The sequence below is a fragment of the Lontra canadensis genome, unplaced genomic scaffold, assembly GCF_010015895.1.
Source record: "Lontra canadensis isolate GAN:19392208 unplaced genomic scaffold, GSC_riverotter_1.0 scaffold37, whole genome shotgun sequence".
NCBI lineage: Eukaryota > Metazoa > Chordata > Mammalia > Carnivora > Mustelidae > Lontra > Lontra canadensis.
The window spans coordinates 9,490,301-9,508,226 of NW_022631031.1; the positions used below are offsets into that span (position 1 = coordinate 9,490,301).

Sequence of the window (17,926 nt, forward strand, 5' to 3'; positions counted from 1 at the left end):
GTTTCTAACCTTTTCTAAGTTATACTTTCAAATACCCTTATATATAAAAAATGATTTGAAGCAAACTGCAGTAGTGAGTCAAATAATGAATATACTAGTTTAAAATTTAAAAAAAAATTAAAATCCCTGATATTTCTGGGTATACCATCTTATCTTGGTATCTTAAAACATTTCTCTATGAGGCATCCAAAAATGAGCTTCAGTAGTATGTGGCAAGAAGATATTATTTAGAGCTGTGGTTTACAGTCTCTAGACTTTTTTTTTAAGATTTTATTTATTTGAGAGAGAGAGAGAATGAGAAGGGGGAGGGTCAGAGAGAGAAGCAGTCTCCCCGCGGAGCAGGTAGCCCAATGTGGACTCATCCAGGGACTCCAGGATCATGACCTGAGCCAAAGGCAGTCAGGCAGTTGCTCAACCAACTGAGCCACCCAGGAACCCCAGACTCTAGGCTTAAGAGTCTGGGGAAGTCACAGTTCTTAAGGGGATCTGCAAGTCCAAATATGCCAAGCATTGCTCATAGGCCATATAAATAATTTACTATGTCTTTTCAGATATTTGCCTACAGAACTTTAAATTTATTAAAAGCATTTATATCACTGAACATTATCAGTATTTTCTCAGTTAAGTGGAAATCAAAGTATAACCAATGATGGTGCAGTTCATAAAAATGTCTGTGGTTTTAAAAGGGACCAATTTTTTTTTTTTAAAGACAGTCTACCAGTTCATTAATTGCAAGGTTTTAATGTAAGCTGGTCTTAAACATGAAATCTGCCTCTATTTTTACTAGCTGAATGACCTTGAGACAGGCCTTAACCTTGATCAACACAGACCCACTGTGTTCTATATCGGTTAGAATTTGCCTCCAGAGTTGTAGTTAATTTTGTACAACAAAATTTCTGGGTGAAAAAAAAAACAACTGGTGGATTGTAAGAAAGATGGTAAAGGGGCTTGGAATTCATAAGGAATTCACTTAGTTTAATAAATTATCTATAATATCTGAAGGGTTGGTTATCAGGTCAATAGGTTAGGCTCAGATTATACTACTCAAAATGGCAGAATCATGAAGTTTAAAAGAACAAATTTTGGCTCAAAATAAAGTAACTTCTACAATCTAGTAGAAAGCATACTGCACTGGAAAACTCATTTTAAATAATCTCAAATCTCCCATTTTAAGGGGATCTATAATGACCTTGACAGTTGTGCTTTTGTCATTTAATTTTCTTAATTAATTCCTTAAAATAAGTACCACACTTTAAAGATGAGGAAACTGAATACTGGAGTTAATTTAATTTGGTCACAGTCACACAGTTAAGTACAGAGCTCATCCTTCAAATCATGACTCAATTTTGGCTCATTCCTCTTTGTCAGTGGATCTCAAACTTCATTCACAGTGTAACCACCTACAGAGCTTATAGATATTCCAACAACCAGGCAACATCCCAGAACCAGTTAACTCAATCTCTACTGCAAAGACCCAAGCATCATGGTCTTCAAAGTTCCCAAGTAATGTCAATATGCAGTCAAGAAAGATAAAGACCCACTGCTCTATACCAAGGGTTGGCAATAAAGCTTTACTGAAGCATATTCATGATCTTCTGTGTATACTTAATGTCTGTGACCACTTTTCGGGCTGCAATGGTACAGAATTAAGTAACTTTATGACCAGCAAAACCAGAAATATTTACTGTTTGGTTCTTTACAGTAAAAATTTGCCAAACCCTGGCTCTGTATCATATTATGTCCTAATCATAATATCCTTATAAGACACCCCATTTCCTTGTACTCAATGACATTGGATTTAGAGGCACTGAGAAGTTGCATTAAGTTTAACAGCTGGAATATAGCGTTATCACTGATAAAATGTCAGGCAAGGTTCAGACACCAAAGTGATACCCCTAACGTGACAGAATTTTTATAAGTTGTAAGATGTAAGAGATGTTGAAAGCATATTATACTGCCAAAAATTTATGATACATCTATTCCATTGATACAAACTCAGCTGACGGGGTGCTTGCCAAAACAATAGCTAGTAATGCTGTTTTTTAAAAGTATGCATTGTAGGGGCACCTGGGTGGCTCAGTAGGGTCCTGGGATCAAGCCCCATGTCAAGCTACCTGTTCAGCGGGGAGCCCACTTCTCCTCGCTCTGCCTGCTGCTCCCCCTGCTTGTGCTTTAATAAATATCTTTTTTTTAAAAAAGCAGTTTGTAAATTATGCACTGTGACTCAATAGTAGTGCTTTCCTTTGAATTATTTCAATTGTATGTGGCATTAAGAAAGGGTTAGCTCTGATCGATTTTGCCAATACTACCCCCAAAACCTGCTTATCCCTTAAATCTTGTGTGTGCCCACGTGCATGTGTGTATTTTAAAAAAACACAAGGTTCCCACCATAAAGTGATTCATCTCTGCAGCAGAAAAACAATGTAGCTCATCTTTGAGAATTTCAAGGTCTTCTATATTAAAAATTAAGCCAAAATAAAGCGATGCTATGAAAATCTACCTTAATACTTGAAAGAAACTGCCTCTGAGGATTTAATTATGTAACAGTCAACAAGTATGAGGGAAAAGATCACTAAATCATATTCATTATGCAAATATGCTGATTTTCACCCAAGTAAATCCAAAAACCAATGGAAACGAAATCCACACCTAAAAGGCCAGAGAAACCATTTCATAGGATTACTATGGCATTCTGTCCTGTAGAACTAAAAACAGTGATTCTTTTTAACAAAGTATTCCATCCCTAGATAATCACCATGATGTAAATCAGACACACTGAATAGTTACAGAGCTCTGAGGCAGCCAAACAAACACTGAATCATATGTGACAGTGGTACACATATACCATAAGTCTGGGGTCTGCATAGGAAAACCTCAAATCCACAGGGCTGCTTCTTCAAGTATAATTAAGTTAAGCAAAGGCAATTAAGTTTCAAATGCTTCTATTTATACACTGTAACAATGGTCTCCCACCCCATTAAAACCCGTTAAAAAAAAGTCCACAGTACAATTGTGACATGCAGATTTTGTATATATTCTTTTAGTTACATAGTGAGGAGAAATATCTCAGAGTCCTGTCTTCATTAATGAGAATGAAAATGAGGGGACAGTGGGACAAATTTAAACATTTCAGCTTCTGTAAGATTTATGGTAAGAACAGTAGGTCTAAACAAATTGGAATAATCCCACTGTCATTTGCAAAATTCTAAAAAACACTTAAATGTTTAATTACCCAAAAAAAACACCCCAAACTGGGAAAAATGTTCATTAGGTCTTAAAAATATTCTGAAATGACAAACTGATTATATATTACAACTAAGATTTTAACTAAGATTACATTATATCTTTTGCAGCACTGGGTACAAAAAAAGTGATCAGAGACCAAAAATCAGAGAAGTCAAAGAACTACAAATGAAGAAGAGTCCACGTGCCATAAGTAATATAAGCAAATACCTGATTATTAGCACCAACTTTGAAAAACTCACATACACATGTGGAGAGAAAAAACATACAAAAATTACATTCTTGTCTGAGTTATCTTCTCCCTTCTATTATAAACACTCAAAATTCAGTACCTGTGTATTACTTCTATAATTTAAGAAATACTTTACAAATATACCTCGATTATTATATCCAACCAATTATATCCAATTAATCATAGTTAATTAGCATGAAAACTGAGATACCTTTGTATATAAAATATTTACCTGGTTCTTCCTTGATGAAGGATAAATCTTCTTCTGGATAGGCAACAGGTGGCTGCATCACTGAGCAATCTTCTAAATTTGTTTCATTAGGTGGTATATTATAAATAAATCTCTTTGTAGTTTGGTTTTTCCTCCTTGTTTTGCCAGTCTCTTGAATTCCCTGGGAGCCCATATTATTCCAAATAAACACTTTTGTTTGACCTTGAGATTCATTTTCAGCCAATTCAGGTGAACCATCCTGGACCCAACTACTGTCATTCATTTGGTAGTTTTCTATTTGGCCCTCGTCGACGTTACAACCATCATTTTCAATTTTTACATTACTTGCCAAATTGGTAAGATTCCGAGTTGCCCAAAAACTGGCAATTTTTTGATCCCGTGATGAAGACAGACCATCTCTATTAACAGGTTTTCTATTATTATAGTCCACAACTACAGACTCTGGAGCTTCTGATTTAATGCTTATATTTAAGGCATCTTTAATGAAATTTCGGCAAGTTTGAACAACTTCACTCATTTGAAGATAGCTGGCCACTGTCATCACTTCAATGGCATTTTGGCTTGTGAGCACCAGGTTACCAGAATACAAGAAGTCCAAGATGACTGAAAAACCTTGAACTGCAGCAATATCTAAATGGGTAGTATTGTTTTGGTTAGGGCTTTCTTTGTTTGAAAAGCAATATAAAGTCTTAAAGAAACGGCTGCCTGCAACCAGGATGTTCTTATGAGCTTTAAAGATTTTTCCGCTCACCACAATGCTGACATCACAAAGAATACCTTTCTTTCTTTGTTCATTTAGTTGTCGAAGAAGTTGATAGCAATAAGAGTTCTCATTTGGCCTACTATTAAAGTCACAGTACCCCTCCTCTGATGGTATTTCTGTCTCCTGTAATTGGATGGAAAACATTAGTATTAAATTTTATTTACTTTTTACAAATCCCCAAATGAAGGAAAGTATCAATTTAACTTTTTAAAAAGCGTTAATCAAATGCACTACTTGGTTAGCAGTCATGATTTATTGACACTGCAGTGTTCACAATTCCAAATACTGAGAGGAGAAAAGTGCAAAAAGCTTAGTGCCAGCCACTTCTATTTTAAGAAAAATCAAACACATCTGAATTAAGGATCAGCAGGATTTGATTTAAAGAATAACATGTATCAGGGTGCCTCGGCAACTGCCTTCATTCATCTCAGGTCATGATCCTGGGAGTCCTGGAATTGAGTCCCACATTGGGCTCCCTGCTCAGTGGGGAATCTGCTTCTCACTCTGACCTCTCCCCTCTCATGCTCTTTAATTCTCCTCTCTCTCTCTCAAATAAACAAACAAACAAATAAATCTAAAAAAAAAAAAAAGCATGTATCATATATAAGCCAAGGACATGGATCCAGAATTATGTAAAATTAAAATAGCAATTACTTTCCTATGAAAAGAAACTTTCATATATAGGAATCAAATTAGCTTGCCTTATCTCTAACTGATAAGAATGCAACAGTCCCTCTATTGAATTATAAAATATCTAAGTTATAATATTGGGTACTTCATCCCATTTAACACTACTAAAAAGGTAAATTTTTAGTCTTGGCAAACATCCAATCAAATAGGTCAATGAAATTAAATCTAAAGATAAAGGGTAAGAAAATGTGTTTCAACTATAGGAATACCCAGACATATAATTTCCCAATTAACTTTCAAAATGCCTTGTCTTTTTAGGGGCATAAATAGTAAATGTAAAGTAAAATTCCTGAACTCAAAATTCTCTTATGTATTTTGTTTTTTTAAAGATTTTATTTTTTTTTTAAATATTGCTACATCCAGATGAACAGCCACATGCTCTACCACGGGAGCCAGCTAGGCACCCTGGAACTCAAAACTCCTAAAAGTTTAAAAATTTTCTTATCAATCTGACAAGTATTCACTATAGTTCTGTTTAGCATCTCTTAAGTTATGGTAATTCCCATAAAACAACAGCACACTTTAATAATGGTTGTTAGAGGGGCACCTGGGTGGCTCAGCTGTTAGGCGTCTGCCTTCTGCTCAGGTCATGATCCCAGAGTCCTGGGATCAAGCCCCTCATCCAGCTCCCTGCTTGGCGGGAAGCCTACTTCTCCCTCTCCCACCCACTCGTGCTTGTGTTCCCTCTCTCACGGTCTCGCTCTCGCTCTCTCTGTCAAATAAATAAATAAATATCTTTAAACAAAGAACAAAAAACAATAATGGCTGTTAGAGAAATGAAGTAATCATTTTTTCCACTCAAAAATGTTCTTAGATATTTCTGGTAGAAAAGATGGTTGAAACTCCTGGCCCTAAAGTATTAAAAATTCGTATTTTCTTTGCATAAAATAATAATTTAAATACAGGCCATTTCTGTAAATGACAAACATCCATGACTATGGGAAAAAAACATGGGAAAATACATACTAGATTGTAAAACATGCTGAGAAAACAGGCTTGGAGAAGAGGAGAGAGGAAGAATTAAAAAAAAAATGAAAGGTGTTGGGAACACAGTTAAGACTGCAAAAGAATTTTCATGGGGATAATATTTTAATTGGTGGTGAGATTCCCAAACAATCCTACAACTCCATTTAACCCCACACGGGTATGGCTAAATTACAAAAACAGTAGGTTAAGTCTGCGTACTTAACACAGGAGGCCATACATAAAATAAGATCAATTTCCTTGAAACTAAACCAGGTCAATGATCCATTTAAGAATTTTTGTGTTGCTTTCAAGTATGAGAAGTCAACTGAAAAACCAAATATTAGAATTCCAGGCCACTTCAGTATCCCACAGGGGTAATGGAATAGTACAGATAACGCCGGAAGTCTGGGGTATATGATCATTATAGAAGGATGAATGGGAGGTAGAGATTTTTCTTTTCATTTCCAAATGACCCTTAGCAGTCTACTAGTTCCCAGTGCCTCGCAGACATAATGCCCTAGTATGTTAACATCCTACTCCCCCCATGCTTATCTATGAAGTCTCAAGGTCTAAATTAGCTCTTTTTACCTCCTACCAAACACCCAATCTTCATGAACAACTGGCAGGTTTAAGGGAAGTAAGCAAAACAAATTAATTCACAAGTCCCAAATTTTTGCTTTTGAAGGTGTGAAGTGAAGGAAGTGAGATTAAAAAAAAGACACAGTTTTAACCTTGGAGCTTGTACATAAACCAGTATGTTGTGAATGTGAAATTTTAAACTATTTACCAAAAGGGAATGAAAATGTATGAATATATAAAGATCTAAATCAATACTAAAAACTACAATTAATGCTACAGTATCAATTTCTGTAAAAGAGTACTATTTACTTGATGTCCCTTTAAATAAGACTTTTTACTAACTTGCTTATGCTTTCCACTCAATAAAGAAACATCCCAAGTTGAGAACCTTCCGTTAATGCAGGCCTGAAACTAAGCATTGCTATATGCATGCCATGCATGTCCAGCAAAAAGCTCATTTGGTTCAAAGTTCTGATGTTGCAATAACAGTATATACACTTGGAAGAAGCAAAATTTTAAACACTGATCAAAATTTGGCAGCACATCACGAAGAATTTGTGATTAGCAGTGAGTTAGCATTTGCAAATCAAGAAGCCACCTAAAGTTTATAAATCTGGCAGTTCAAACCTTTAAGGAGGAGGCTGTGTCTAACTATACAGTCATTTTAGGCGATGGTCACTGTGTTCTGCATTTTTTGGGCCAGTCTGAAGTTCTCAGCCATTATCAGACCAAATGTCCTAATTTTTAAAAATAACTCAGACAATAGCCTATCCACCAAAATATTTGCCCATTCTATTTTAACACAAAATATACAAATCAAACACAACTATTCAACCACTATTTCTTGTTAATGTTTTAAAAGAATAATGTTCCTGCTTTTATAATAAGCACCACCACCAATTTCTTTTTCGCTACTGATTAGAGGACTGTGCCTCGTTTCTACAGCACCTATTAAATATACTCTTTAAAATGAAGGCTTTCCAAGTCAAGAGTATGTGTACTCTCAAAGGGGAGTATTATTTGGGCACATGGGTAAATCAGAGCTTAAATAAGGGCATAACATTAAAACAAACAGCTGGTATTATTTGCTGAACTAAATATATTAAGGAAATCTTAGTAATAAACATAAAAATCTTAAAGTAGTTTCCAAAGGAACTCACGCCATCTCTGCCTCTGGTTCCTTCTTTAACATTCTAAATGCCCACTGAGAATACTGATGAATTCACTGAAGATATAAAAAATACACTGATGAAAAGCTTTCAGTATTTCTAGAACTGGTCTTTTCAGATGCTGGGAAACTTTTCTGTTCCTTTTCCCAAAATGGAAAACATTCATCTAAACTGGCTAATCAAGATTTTAAGAAAATGGACATTCAGTGACGCCTCCGTGGTTCAATGGGTTAATTATCTGCTTAGGCTCAGCTCATGATCCCAGGTCATGATCCTGGGATTGGGTCCTGCACTGGGCTCCCTGTTCAGTTGGGAGCCTGCTTCTCCCCCTGCTTGTATGTGCACATGCATGCTCTGACAAGTAAGTAAAATCTTTAAAAATTAAAAAAAAAAAAAAAAAAAGGGATATTCAGACTTCAGAAATCAGACAAACTGTTACATCAAAGATTCTATAAATCTGAAAAGTCTTCAAGTTTTTTATTTGTGAAGATGCCCATAAGTAAAATTGTAATTTCAGATCTGGAGGAGACCTTAGAATCAACTCTTCTAAAATTAATATAAAAAAGAAAATGCATACATAATATGCATCTTTAAACTTACTTCCAGAGAAACTAAAAAAAAAAAAAAGTAAATATTTTACTTACAGAGGAAAATGTTGCTGAAAGTTTGAAAAATCATGACTTGACTCAATTATTTAATAAACATAAAGTGAATGCCTACTTTAAGCAGGTTCTACAACTGTAGACCCAAAATGAGTTCAGACCACTAGAGGGCAAGACTCTTAAGGTACTAAAAAGTGTAACAAATTCTTAAGAGAGCAGAGAGAAAGTCTACCTAGCCCAGTTATTTGTGGTGGTGGTGGGCGCGGTGGGGAGGTTCGAAGATGTACCTGGGCAGAGCCTCAGAATATGAAAAAATGGGATAGGAGGATGAGCATTCCAAACAAATATAACAGCATTAAAAAGTAACAAGATGGTCTTACAGCACCCTCACAATTCCGGATTTATGAAAGAACTTCAAGGTGATCCCCCACAAAGCCCAAGAAATGCAATTAATGCCCTTATGAGTATTTTTGGAGGCTATAGCTTCCATCCGTTATCAAGAGAATCATATTCCCCCCCAGATTAAAAATGACTGTGACAGGTGCCTTACATCTGATTGGATTATGTAATGTAAGAGATGGTTTTGACAGCTAAGTAGGGAACTAGTATCAGGGAACTAAAACTAGAGATACTGTGACCCAGGTGAAGGTACTGTTAATAGTGCAACATATTTGCAAGAAACCAGGACCTTAACTAACCTAAGACCTAAAATGTTAATGGAGGGAGGGGTAATGGGTCAGAATCTGGAAAAATATCTGGAAGATAAAAATCAACAGAACATACTAGATATTGTGGGGGTATTGTAGGCTCAGTCTTCAGCACTCTAGCTTGGGCAGGTAGATAATGCCCCAACCGGCAGAGAACCCAAGACCATCACCTAATCTCCCCCACCCTTATGAAAGGAGAGTTGAAGAGAGAAATTTCAATTGCTGACAGTTGAGTTCATGTGTAGTCAATCCAAAAAGGATAAGAAAATACTATTTAGCTAAAAAATCAACAACTACTATTTTACTTTACTCAAAATTATAATCCTTTCAATAAATGGATTAGCAGAAAAAAGGCATTTCCAATATGAAACATGGAAGTGTAAACTGAAAGCATTAAAAACAAAAATCTTGGGGCGCCTGGGTGGTTCAATCAGTTAAGCGTTGGCTTCCCGCTCAGGTCATGGTCCCGGGGTCATGGATAGACCCTGGCACTGGGTTCCCTGTTCTCCCTCTCCTCCCCACTCGTGCTATCTCTCTTCTCAAATAAAAAAATACAATCTTAAAGAAATCTTTACTACTTCTGTTGCAGCTGCCCACTGGAACACTTTATTTAAAGAATAAAAACATTCCACTTCTGAATCCGAATTTTTGAAGAAAATGGAAATTCTAATTCTATACATCAGTGGTGGAATGGAAATCTTCAGGTGATTTTACCCTTCAGCCAATTTTAGATCCCAAAGATAGGCTTTATTACCAGCACTCTTCTCAAAACACACACACTAAGCAAGTGTCTATGACAGCAACGTATTTCTTCATGATCCTCCCATTTAACACTGCTAAATAGTTTGCCCATTTGTTAACAGAACAAAATACAAACATTTTAGCATGACAAAAGACCCTCCATAGTCTATTACCTATTCAAACTCGATTTTTCTTCCTGCTCAGTAACCAATTATCCACTTCTCAATTTTATTTTGTTAATGCTGCTTCCAATCGCAGTGCTTGGAATGCTCACCCCTCCCTGTTCAACACCTATTCATTTAACATAATGAAGTTCAAGAGCCAATTATACAAGCTTCTCCCAACTTTTCACAAGCAGAATTGATGACTTCCTTTTGCTTTTTCACTGTAACCTGAACATACTTCTAAAAAGATACCTATTCATTTTATTATGTCTGCCTCTTCTCACTAGACTACAAGTTCCTTGAGGGCAGAGAAAATGTCTGATTTATAGGTTTTAGCTCCAGTGCTTTGGATCTACCTCACGTAAGTAAATTGAAGAGGGAGAAAGAAACCAATCCTACATACACTGTAGGGTACTGTCAAAGACTACTAAAAAGTTAAAAAAAAAAACAAAAACACAAGGGAAATGAACCAGCTTAATAAATCAAACATAATGAATGTTAGACCCTATATATTATACAAAATGCATATTTAATGGGTCAGAAGTTGGTTGTTTAAAGTAGACTTCACACCTAGCATAGAGTCCAATGGGGGCTTTGAACTTATAACCCTGAGATCAAGAGCCTGACATTTAACCTAATGAGCCACCCAGGTGCCCCTCATCTTTAGTATTTAATGAAAGGTTCTTCAGCCTTTCTTCCTACGCTGTTAAAAACAAAAAAACCTTTAAGCCTTATCTTTGTCAAATGCAAAGAAGGCTGTTACAGACAGACCATGTCAGTTTTGCTTTAGTTGAGCACCTCAACGTACTCTCATTGGTAATGTCTATCAGATCACTGACCTAAATTCAGTATTTACTTTTTAGAAAGATTAATGAAATTGTAGCAATACATCTGACCGTGTGTTTTAGACTTAGTAAACTGGAAAGAGTTGACAGAATGTAATTTAGGTTATGAAAATTTCACAGTTAGGTAGAAAGTGATCTGAACCGAGATACAGTGGTAACCACTGTTAAAGCAATTTTGAAGTCCTCTAGGCTAAATGGTCAAATCCTGTATAACCTAATCACTTAACTTTCCTTGATGAAGACCGTTACTACTTAAAATGAAAACTGTATGTTACCCCTTACGTCCTTATGAAGAATATAAGGATCTCTCTGAAAGAAGGCTCAGAACAGATTCTTGAGAGACTATTTTGACTCTCCCATGAGCAATATTACAGAACAGCAAACTTTTTAGAAATGTGTTTTAATTCTTTGGCCACCCGGACTTAATGAAAAAGAACTTTTCTTACTTTCAGAACGCGTAAGAAAGAAAAGTAACACTTGTGACATTCTAAGATTTGGCCAACCTCCTCTCAAAAAGCATCCCTCTTTTAAAAAAGCCAAGAGTTGTTGAGGGGAATAAAGGGTGTGTACGACCCTTCGCGTCAAACTGAATTCTTGCCTGAAGAACTACAGAACTCTCACTTCATTTTTAAGATAGGACAAAGCTAATGCAAGATATTCTTACGAAGTAGTGAAAAAATTTGCATGTATGAGAAAGTCTCAGAATGTTTAAAGAACAGGATGGCCAAAGTCTCTGAAGGTATGAAAAAAGAAAACTTAGGATTCTCTAAAATAAGGATTGATCCCATAAGATGAAGTGGTTTCCAAACTGTCAAAATTGGTTTAACACTGAGACACACGAAGTACCAGGCTACCAAAAACTTGTAGTTATTGGTGATAAATAATAATGGCTAGCATTTAAGTGATTACATGCTGGCACATATACTTTGCATACACAGAGGAACTAGAAGTTAAACTCATTTGCCTGCCCAGAAAGTAGAGGATTAGGATTCAGTCCCCCTAACTTAAACCAACCCCAGAATGCTCTTACAGACTGTGTTATACTGCCTCCTACAGGTAGTCAAAGGCTACAGGGCAAAGGGGGAAAAAAAAAAAAAAAACAACACCTAATTGAATTCTGCCCATATGAATAAGTCAATTCTTGAAAAGGTCACTCTAATCAACAAGACAAAGATATGCTGGTAGTACCTGGGGTCAACAGCAAGGTTAACACCCCAAACCGACGTTGCAAGGAAAACAGAGAAGGTAGGATCAATTCAGGGTAGAAACATCCAGAATCTAATTAAGGAAACCAATATATAACCTTAGACACACGACTTACTAAATTGTATTGTCTTCAGCCCAATGAGAGAATGTCCTAAGAGAAAGATGACATGCACATGCTATCTTAAAAGGGGGACTTCTGAGGGGGGGCCAAGAGAAAAGGAGGAATAATTCAGAGATCAAGTTTAGAAAACGTTTTACCTAGGGACTGAATTCCCTGATCCAGATAATGCCTAGGGGAGAAGGATACACCACTCTAAGTCTATCATAAGGTTATCCAACTAATTCCCCTTCCTCTGATTTCAGGTTCACTAAGCAGCTAATTATATTTTGCATTCCCACTCAGATTTGCCTACAGGGACAGACTATGCTGTCTGTCCACTGTATATTAGTCCACTGTATATTAAGAATATTTCTTTTTAGAATTTTCTGAATAACCAACCTAATTATTTAGGAAAGTACACTTTCATTTTCACAAGTCTCCCACCTCCATCATCCTACAAAGTCCCCAACTCTACACCTATAAAATAAAATAATTACTTTGCAGAGTAAGGTAATGTTGTGCCCGGCATACAGAACAAAAGGAAATGTTAGTTATATTTCACTCCATTAGCCAAGCTCACAAAGCTAGTAATTGCAGAAAAGCTTGAGATCTGAACCCAGATTTACTCCAAAAGCCATTCTTTTTCCATTACAACATTCCCTATAGGCTCTAGTCTCAGTTGTCATTAGGGAATTTAAGACTTAGGACAATTTACTTAACCTTTTGGGATTGTACATCTTTAAGTGACCTTCCTTCTAGAGCTTAGGCAACTCAAATTTGTGCAAAAACTATTACCATTCTCCCATGGGAAAAATAACCTTATGCTTTAAAGTTAACTTCTGAGAAACTACTGTGCAATGGGGTTATTGGATAGCACCTAATTAACTCCAGCGTAAGTGTTTTGAACAGCAAGATCACTCCAATAAACACGCAGAGGGTATCACATCTGAAAGTTGACATTCTAAAATCAGTGACTTGTTACCAATACAAAAGAATGAATTCCATCTACCATACAGGTTGTCTGAAAAGACTTAAAACAAGACCTGGCTCAACATCTCTTTCAGCTCAAAAAAGGATTTACCAAAATGGTAAGCCTACTATCTTTAAACTGGAAATACTAAATCAAGAAATAAGGACTGAAATATAGCTTATCTGTTTTCTAACTAAGGGCTTATGTTTTCAAGGAGTTTAGGAAATACATTCTCTACCAGCCTACTACCTGATATAAGTAAAATCACACGAAACATCCTTAATATGCAAAGTTTAAAGTAAACTGCATTTACAAGAAACTTTTCTTCAAAGGGAGAATTACAGAAAATCTCAGCGCAAAAATCTGGGTAGAAGGAAACAAGTAAAAACTCCAATAGTTTACCAAAGCCATGCCTTTGGTAAGAGAAAGTTCAACAGAAAGTTCAAGGGAGATGAATTTAGTAATATTATTCACAAGGAGTGTTATCCAAATAGCTTCCTCTACATTTACATACTGCGCTCACATTTCACATTATCCAGACCTGATATATAGAATTTTCTCAGCTGAATGTTTTCCTGAAAGGGTTTGCATCAAAGGTTAAGGAAATTGTTTAACTCATTCTTTAAATGCCAGATTTGACTTCCATCAGCATGCTGAAAGTCTATGAAACACAAGGCAGCTTTTCTAAAATCACAGCTAATAAAATTTTCGACCGCAAAGTCAACTTTTTGGAGTTAAAACCTTCAACCTCGCCTTCTTAAACTTCTTAAAAATTCTGATGGGCAAAGGACGGACTCATAATAAATAAATTCAGCGCTACGATTGGAAAATTGTCATTCCATTTCCCACCCCCCCAACACAGATTACTTTTGAAAACTTGTTCCCAGGCTTTCTAAACCCCCACGCAACAGCTCCCTGCAATTCCACAACTGGAACGATGCCTTCACCCAAGAGTGTGTCGCTTTTTGGCTGATAAACCTCTCCCTGAAAGATCTGAAAAAGTAGGAGCAGGATATACTGTACCTGGGCGTTGGCTTCGTGGAGTTTGTGCTCGTTAGAGACGTGGTGTCTCAGAAGAAGGGTTTTCTTGTAGTTTCGGGTCCCTCGCGAAAGCTCATCGTGCCCCACTTGAGGAAGGTCCCCGCTTCCCCCGTCCTCAGGGGTCTTTTGGCACCAGCCGCAAGACATAAGGCCAGTATCCTTGGAATACCGCAGCCAGGGAAAATCTTTGAGCCAAGAGGTCTGGAAGGAGCACTGTAGCTTCTGCATTAGGGACTTGGGCCGCGCGAGCGGGAAGTGCTGGACAGTCTCTCCTTCGCCAGCTCCCACACCGCTGCCCTCCACTTCGTCCCCGCCATCGCCGCCCGACCGCCTGCTGCTGCTGCAGCTGCCGCCTTCCGCCCCGCTGCCGTCGCCCAGGCTCGCCCCCTCCTCCTCGTCCTCGGTGCTGTCGCTCAGGGACGCGCCGTCCTGCATCAACTCCTTCCCCTCCAGCGCGTCCAGCTCCAGATCCACAGCCGCTGGCCCTCGCCCATTGAAATGCCTCAGGGGCCACGCCGAGGTCTCGGGGCGGCCGCGGCTACTGCCATTGTTGCCGAGACCCCCGCCGCCGCCGCCTCCTCGGAAGGCCAGAGTCCGACGGTTCCTTTCCGCTAGCAGGGGGCCCCCCGCGCCACCGCCGCCCAGCGAGGTGGGGCCGCCCGCGTCTTGGGGGAGCAGCAACTCCTTGGTTTCCTCGGCGGCGGCGGCCGCCCCAGCGGAGGCCTCCAGGTCTTGGGGCTCCAGGCCCTCCAATTCCACTTCCTCGTCGGCCCCCCGCCCATTGAGCTGCTGAGGCGCTAGCGGCTGGGGCTGTCTTGGCTGGGGCTGCTGAGGCCAAGCCGAGGCCTCCCCGCCAGCGTTATTGTTCGTGGAGCTGCTGCCGCCGCCGCCGCCACTGGCGGTGACCAACCCGCCTCCTCGGAACGCCAGCGTCCTGCGGTTCATTTCACTGAACGACATGGCGCGCGCCGCCGCCGCCGCCCGGTGCCCCGGCTCGCGCCCGGCCTCGGGCCGCGTCCCGCGCGCTCCCCGCCGCTCCCCCTCGGCTTCGCCCCCGCCCCCACCCCCGGCGTTCCGGTCTCGCGGGGCTCGGCCTCGCCCTCCCGCCTGGCCGCCCGGCTCGTGCTCGCTCCCGGGGCTGCCTCACGCGTCCACCGCCGCCCGCCGGGCCGCCGCCTCCGGCCGCCTCCTCGTCCTCCACCCCCGCCCCGCTGTGCTCCGGGCAGCGTCCCGCGCGGAGAAGGGGGCGGGCGGCGGAGAGGTGAGCAGCGAGCCGGGGGCGCGTGGGGCCTTCGAAGTTAAGAGGCGGAGTGCGGGGAGACCCTCCGCTGCCCCTCTTTAAAGCCGCGCGCACACACCGACCCTCCAAACAGATATCCTTCCTCCGGTGCGCCGAGGAGTCCCGACGCGGTCGCCCGCTTCCCAGGCACTGAGGGCGAGAGGCACGTTAAACTGCTGGGCTCCGCCACATAACGAGCCGACAATAAAGCCGGCGGAGCGTTTCCGTCCGACCAGGCCCTGGCGGAGGTCGAATGGCAAATGAACAACGGACCGTGCGCCCACAATGCACCGGGGTAGCAGTAACCGCTGGAGGGGGAAAGGGTGGGGGCCGGGCTGGGGGAGGGGGGCTGGGCTTGGGGCTGGGCTGGGGTGGGGTGGGGGCGCCAGGGGACCAGGAAAGGGGCTGGGCCGCGCCTCCGGCCTGGGGGCGGGGGTGCGGCCAGGGGGGAAGGAAGTCGGCCTAGGGGCGGGGGACAAAAGGCCGAGCGTCTGGCTGGGGGTCTCGGGGAGGGGGCGGGCGTGTGCGGCCGGGGCTGGGCTACGCAGAGGACAAACAGCTGGCGAGTGTCAGGTTCTGGCCGCCTCCCCGCTGCCCACAAGCACCTACCCGCGCCCGGGACGCACATTTTCCTTCTCTCGCCACGAGTTCACCTGGGACTTTGGAAATAACTGTGCGGTGGGAGCTGCTGCGCTCCAGCCTTGTCATTTGCTAGGGGTGGGTGGCGGTGCCCAAGGAAGTGAACTTATTTTGTTCCTTCACAAAGACTGGACCAGGCGGTGCCTTTCACGCGAGGAGGTTACAGCCACCGACACCTCCTCGTCTGCAGCATTGTGTGTGCGAGGCAGCACCTCGGGCCCAAGGCAATAATCATTTCACAGAAAATGCACCGCCCCGAGTGTCTTATTGCTGTGATGAAATGGAAATTTAAATAAAAGGTCGAACACGTGCGTTCACTGGGAAGTATTGACATGGGTGTTACATCACCACCAGCCAATCAGATAACTCCAGTCGTGTTTATACTTCTACAACCACCTTGTGAGTATTACAGTATGTCATAACGTTATAAATATTAGGCAGGGTTTTCCCCAGGAGCGGGGAGGAGTCTGTTTCTACGGACGTTGTGTGCGACTCCGAGGATTGTGTATCTAAAAACAAGAATTAGTTATTGAGATTTATTTTTTTAATTGTTTAATTGCATATGGAATTCAGAATGATTAGAAGAACAGACTGAGCTAGAAATGAAATTCATAATCTTGGCCGAGTTTTTCAGAAAAAAGGTTTTCCAACTTAGAGCCCTTACACTCCTATTCCTGAAATTTCAATAGGATAAATTTAGAAAATTCTAATGTGTTTGGACTCGTTTTACTATTTTAAAATGTGAAATAATCTTAAGTTCTTTTTATTCAAACCTATTTCAGGTTTTAAAAAGTTGTTTTCAACCTATGGCGAGGCTTTTTAACTTTTTAAAGAAATATGTTAATTTTTTTAATCAAACTAATATGAAATATATTCAAGATAATTACTGTTGAAAAAGGGGGAAAGGACGTTTATATGACAGGGTATACTTTTTACATTAAATACTTTGGGATGTGCAAAGAAAAAAACTAAAAATATGCACAAACTTTTTACACTTACAGATTATTGTTAGAGGCTGCATTACGTATTAAAGGAAAGTAATATGTTTAATAAAGAGCATGTGTTACAATTTTTAGGCCCTCTAGTTTTATGATTCTGTTCTCTTGAAATTTCCATTTCTAAAATGAGATAGAAATTACAGCTTTGAGTATATAATGTGGAGTGTGGACTATGGTATGTTTCTCAAGATTAATTTTAACAAACAGATTTTTCTCAGACGTAAAGTACCATTAGTATTAATATTTTTCAATGGATAAGCACATTCATGCACATCGAGACTCATATATACTGTTGATTGTACAGATTTATACAAAGCAACTTCCGCTTTATTCATTATAATTTTAGTATCTATAGAAATAAACATTATATATCAAAAAAATGTTAGTTTTATCTTATAGATGAAATACAGTTTTAATGTAAAGAATGCTGCTGATAAACCTGCCACAAAAAGGTATTGGCTTTGAGTTATTTTTCCAGTAATAATCATATTGTCATCTGCCTACCAGTGATCAACAGCTTGAAATTCTGATATAAATCCTCAGATTGTTACTGTTTGTGGGTTTTTTTTTTTTCTTCATTTTGTCCTGCTTTGTTTTAGTAGTTGGGAAATCTAAGACAGTAGAATCATGACACTGACCTAATTTGTACATTGAAGAAAAATGATTCTGCCTGCTTGGGCACATATAAATATGTGCTTCCATATTAATATATAGGAGAATGTTATAATAATATTGTACTTTGTCCTTAATGCATTTTTTC

The 17,926-nt window shown here is 39.8% G+C and overlaps 1 protein-coding gene across 4 annotated transcripts in view; it reads right to left on the reverse strand.

Annotated features, from left to right (window-relative positions):
* ZBTB10 (zinc finger and BTB domain containing 10) overlaps positions 1-16,255 on the reverse strand; it is a 34,315-nt gene extending 18,060 nt beyond the window's left edge. Inside the window, exons 1-2 of one of the 4 annotated variants that reach the window (XM_032869133.1) lie at positions 16,139-16,255; positions 3,708-4,593 (exon numbers count right to left, since the gene is read on the reverse strand). In XM_032869133.1, coding sequence (XP_032725024.1) covers positions 3,708-4,593; positions 16,139-16,237 — 985 coding nt within the window. In that variant the 5' untranslated portion in view covers positions 16,238-16,255. Of the gene's footprint in view, positions 1-3,707; positions 4,594-14,232; positions 15,281-16,138 lie in introns of those variants that run through there. The other 3 variants (XM_032869132.1, XM_032869131.1, XM_032869130.1) reach the window with 3 other exon arrangements.
* Between the last annotated feature and the right edge of the window lie 1,671 nt (positions 16,256-17,926).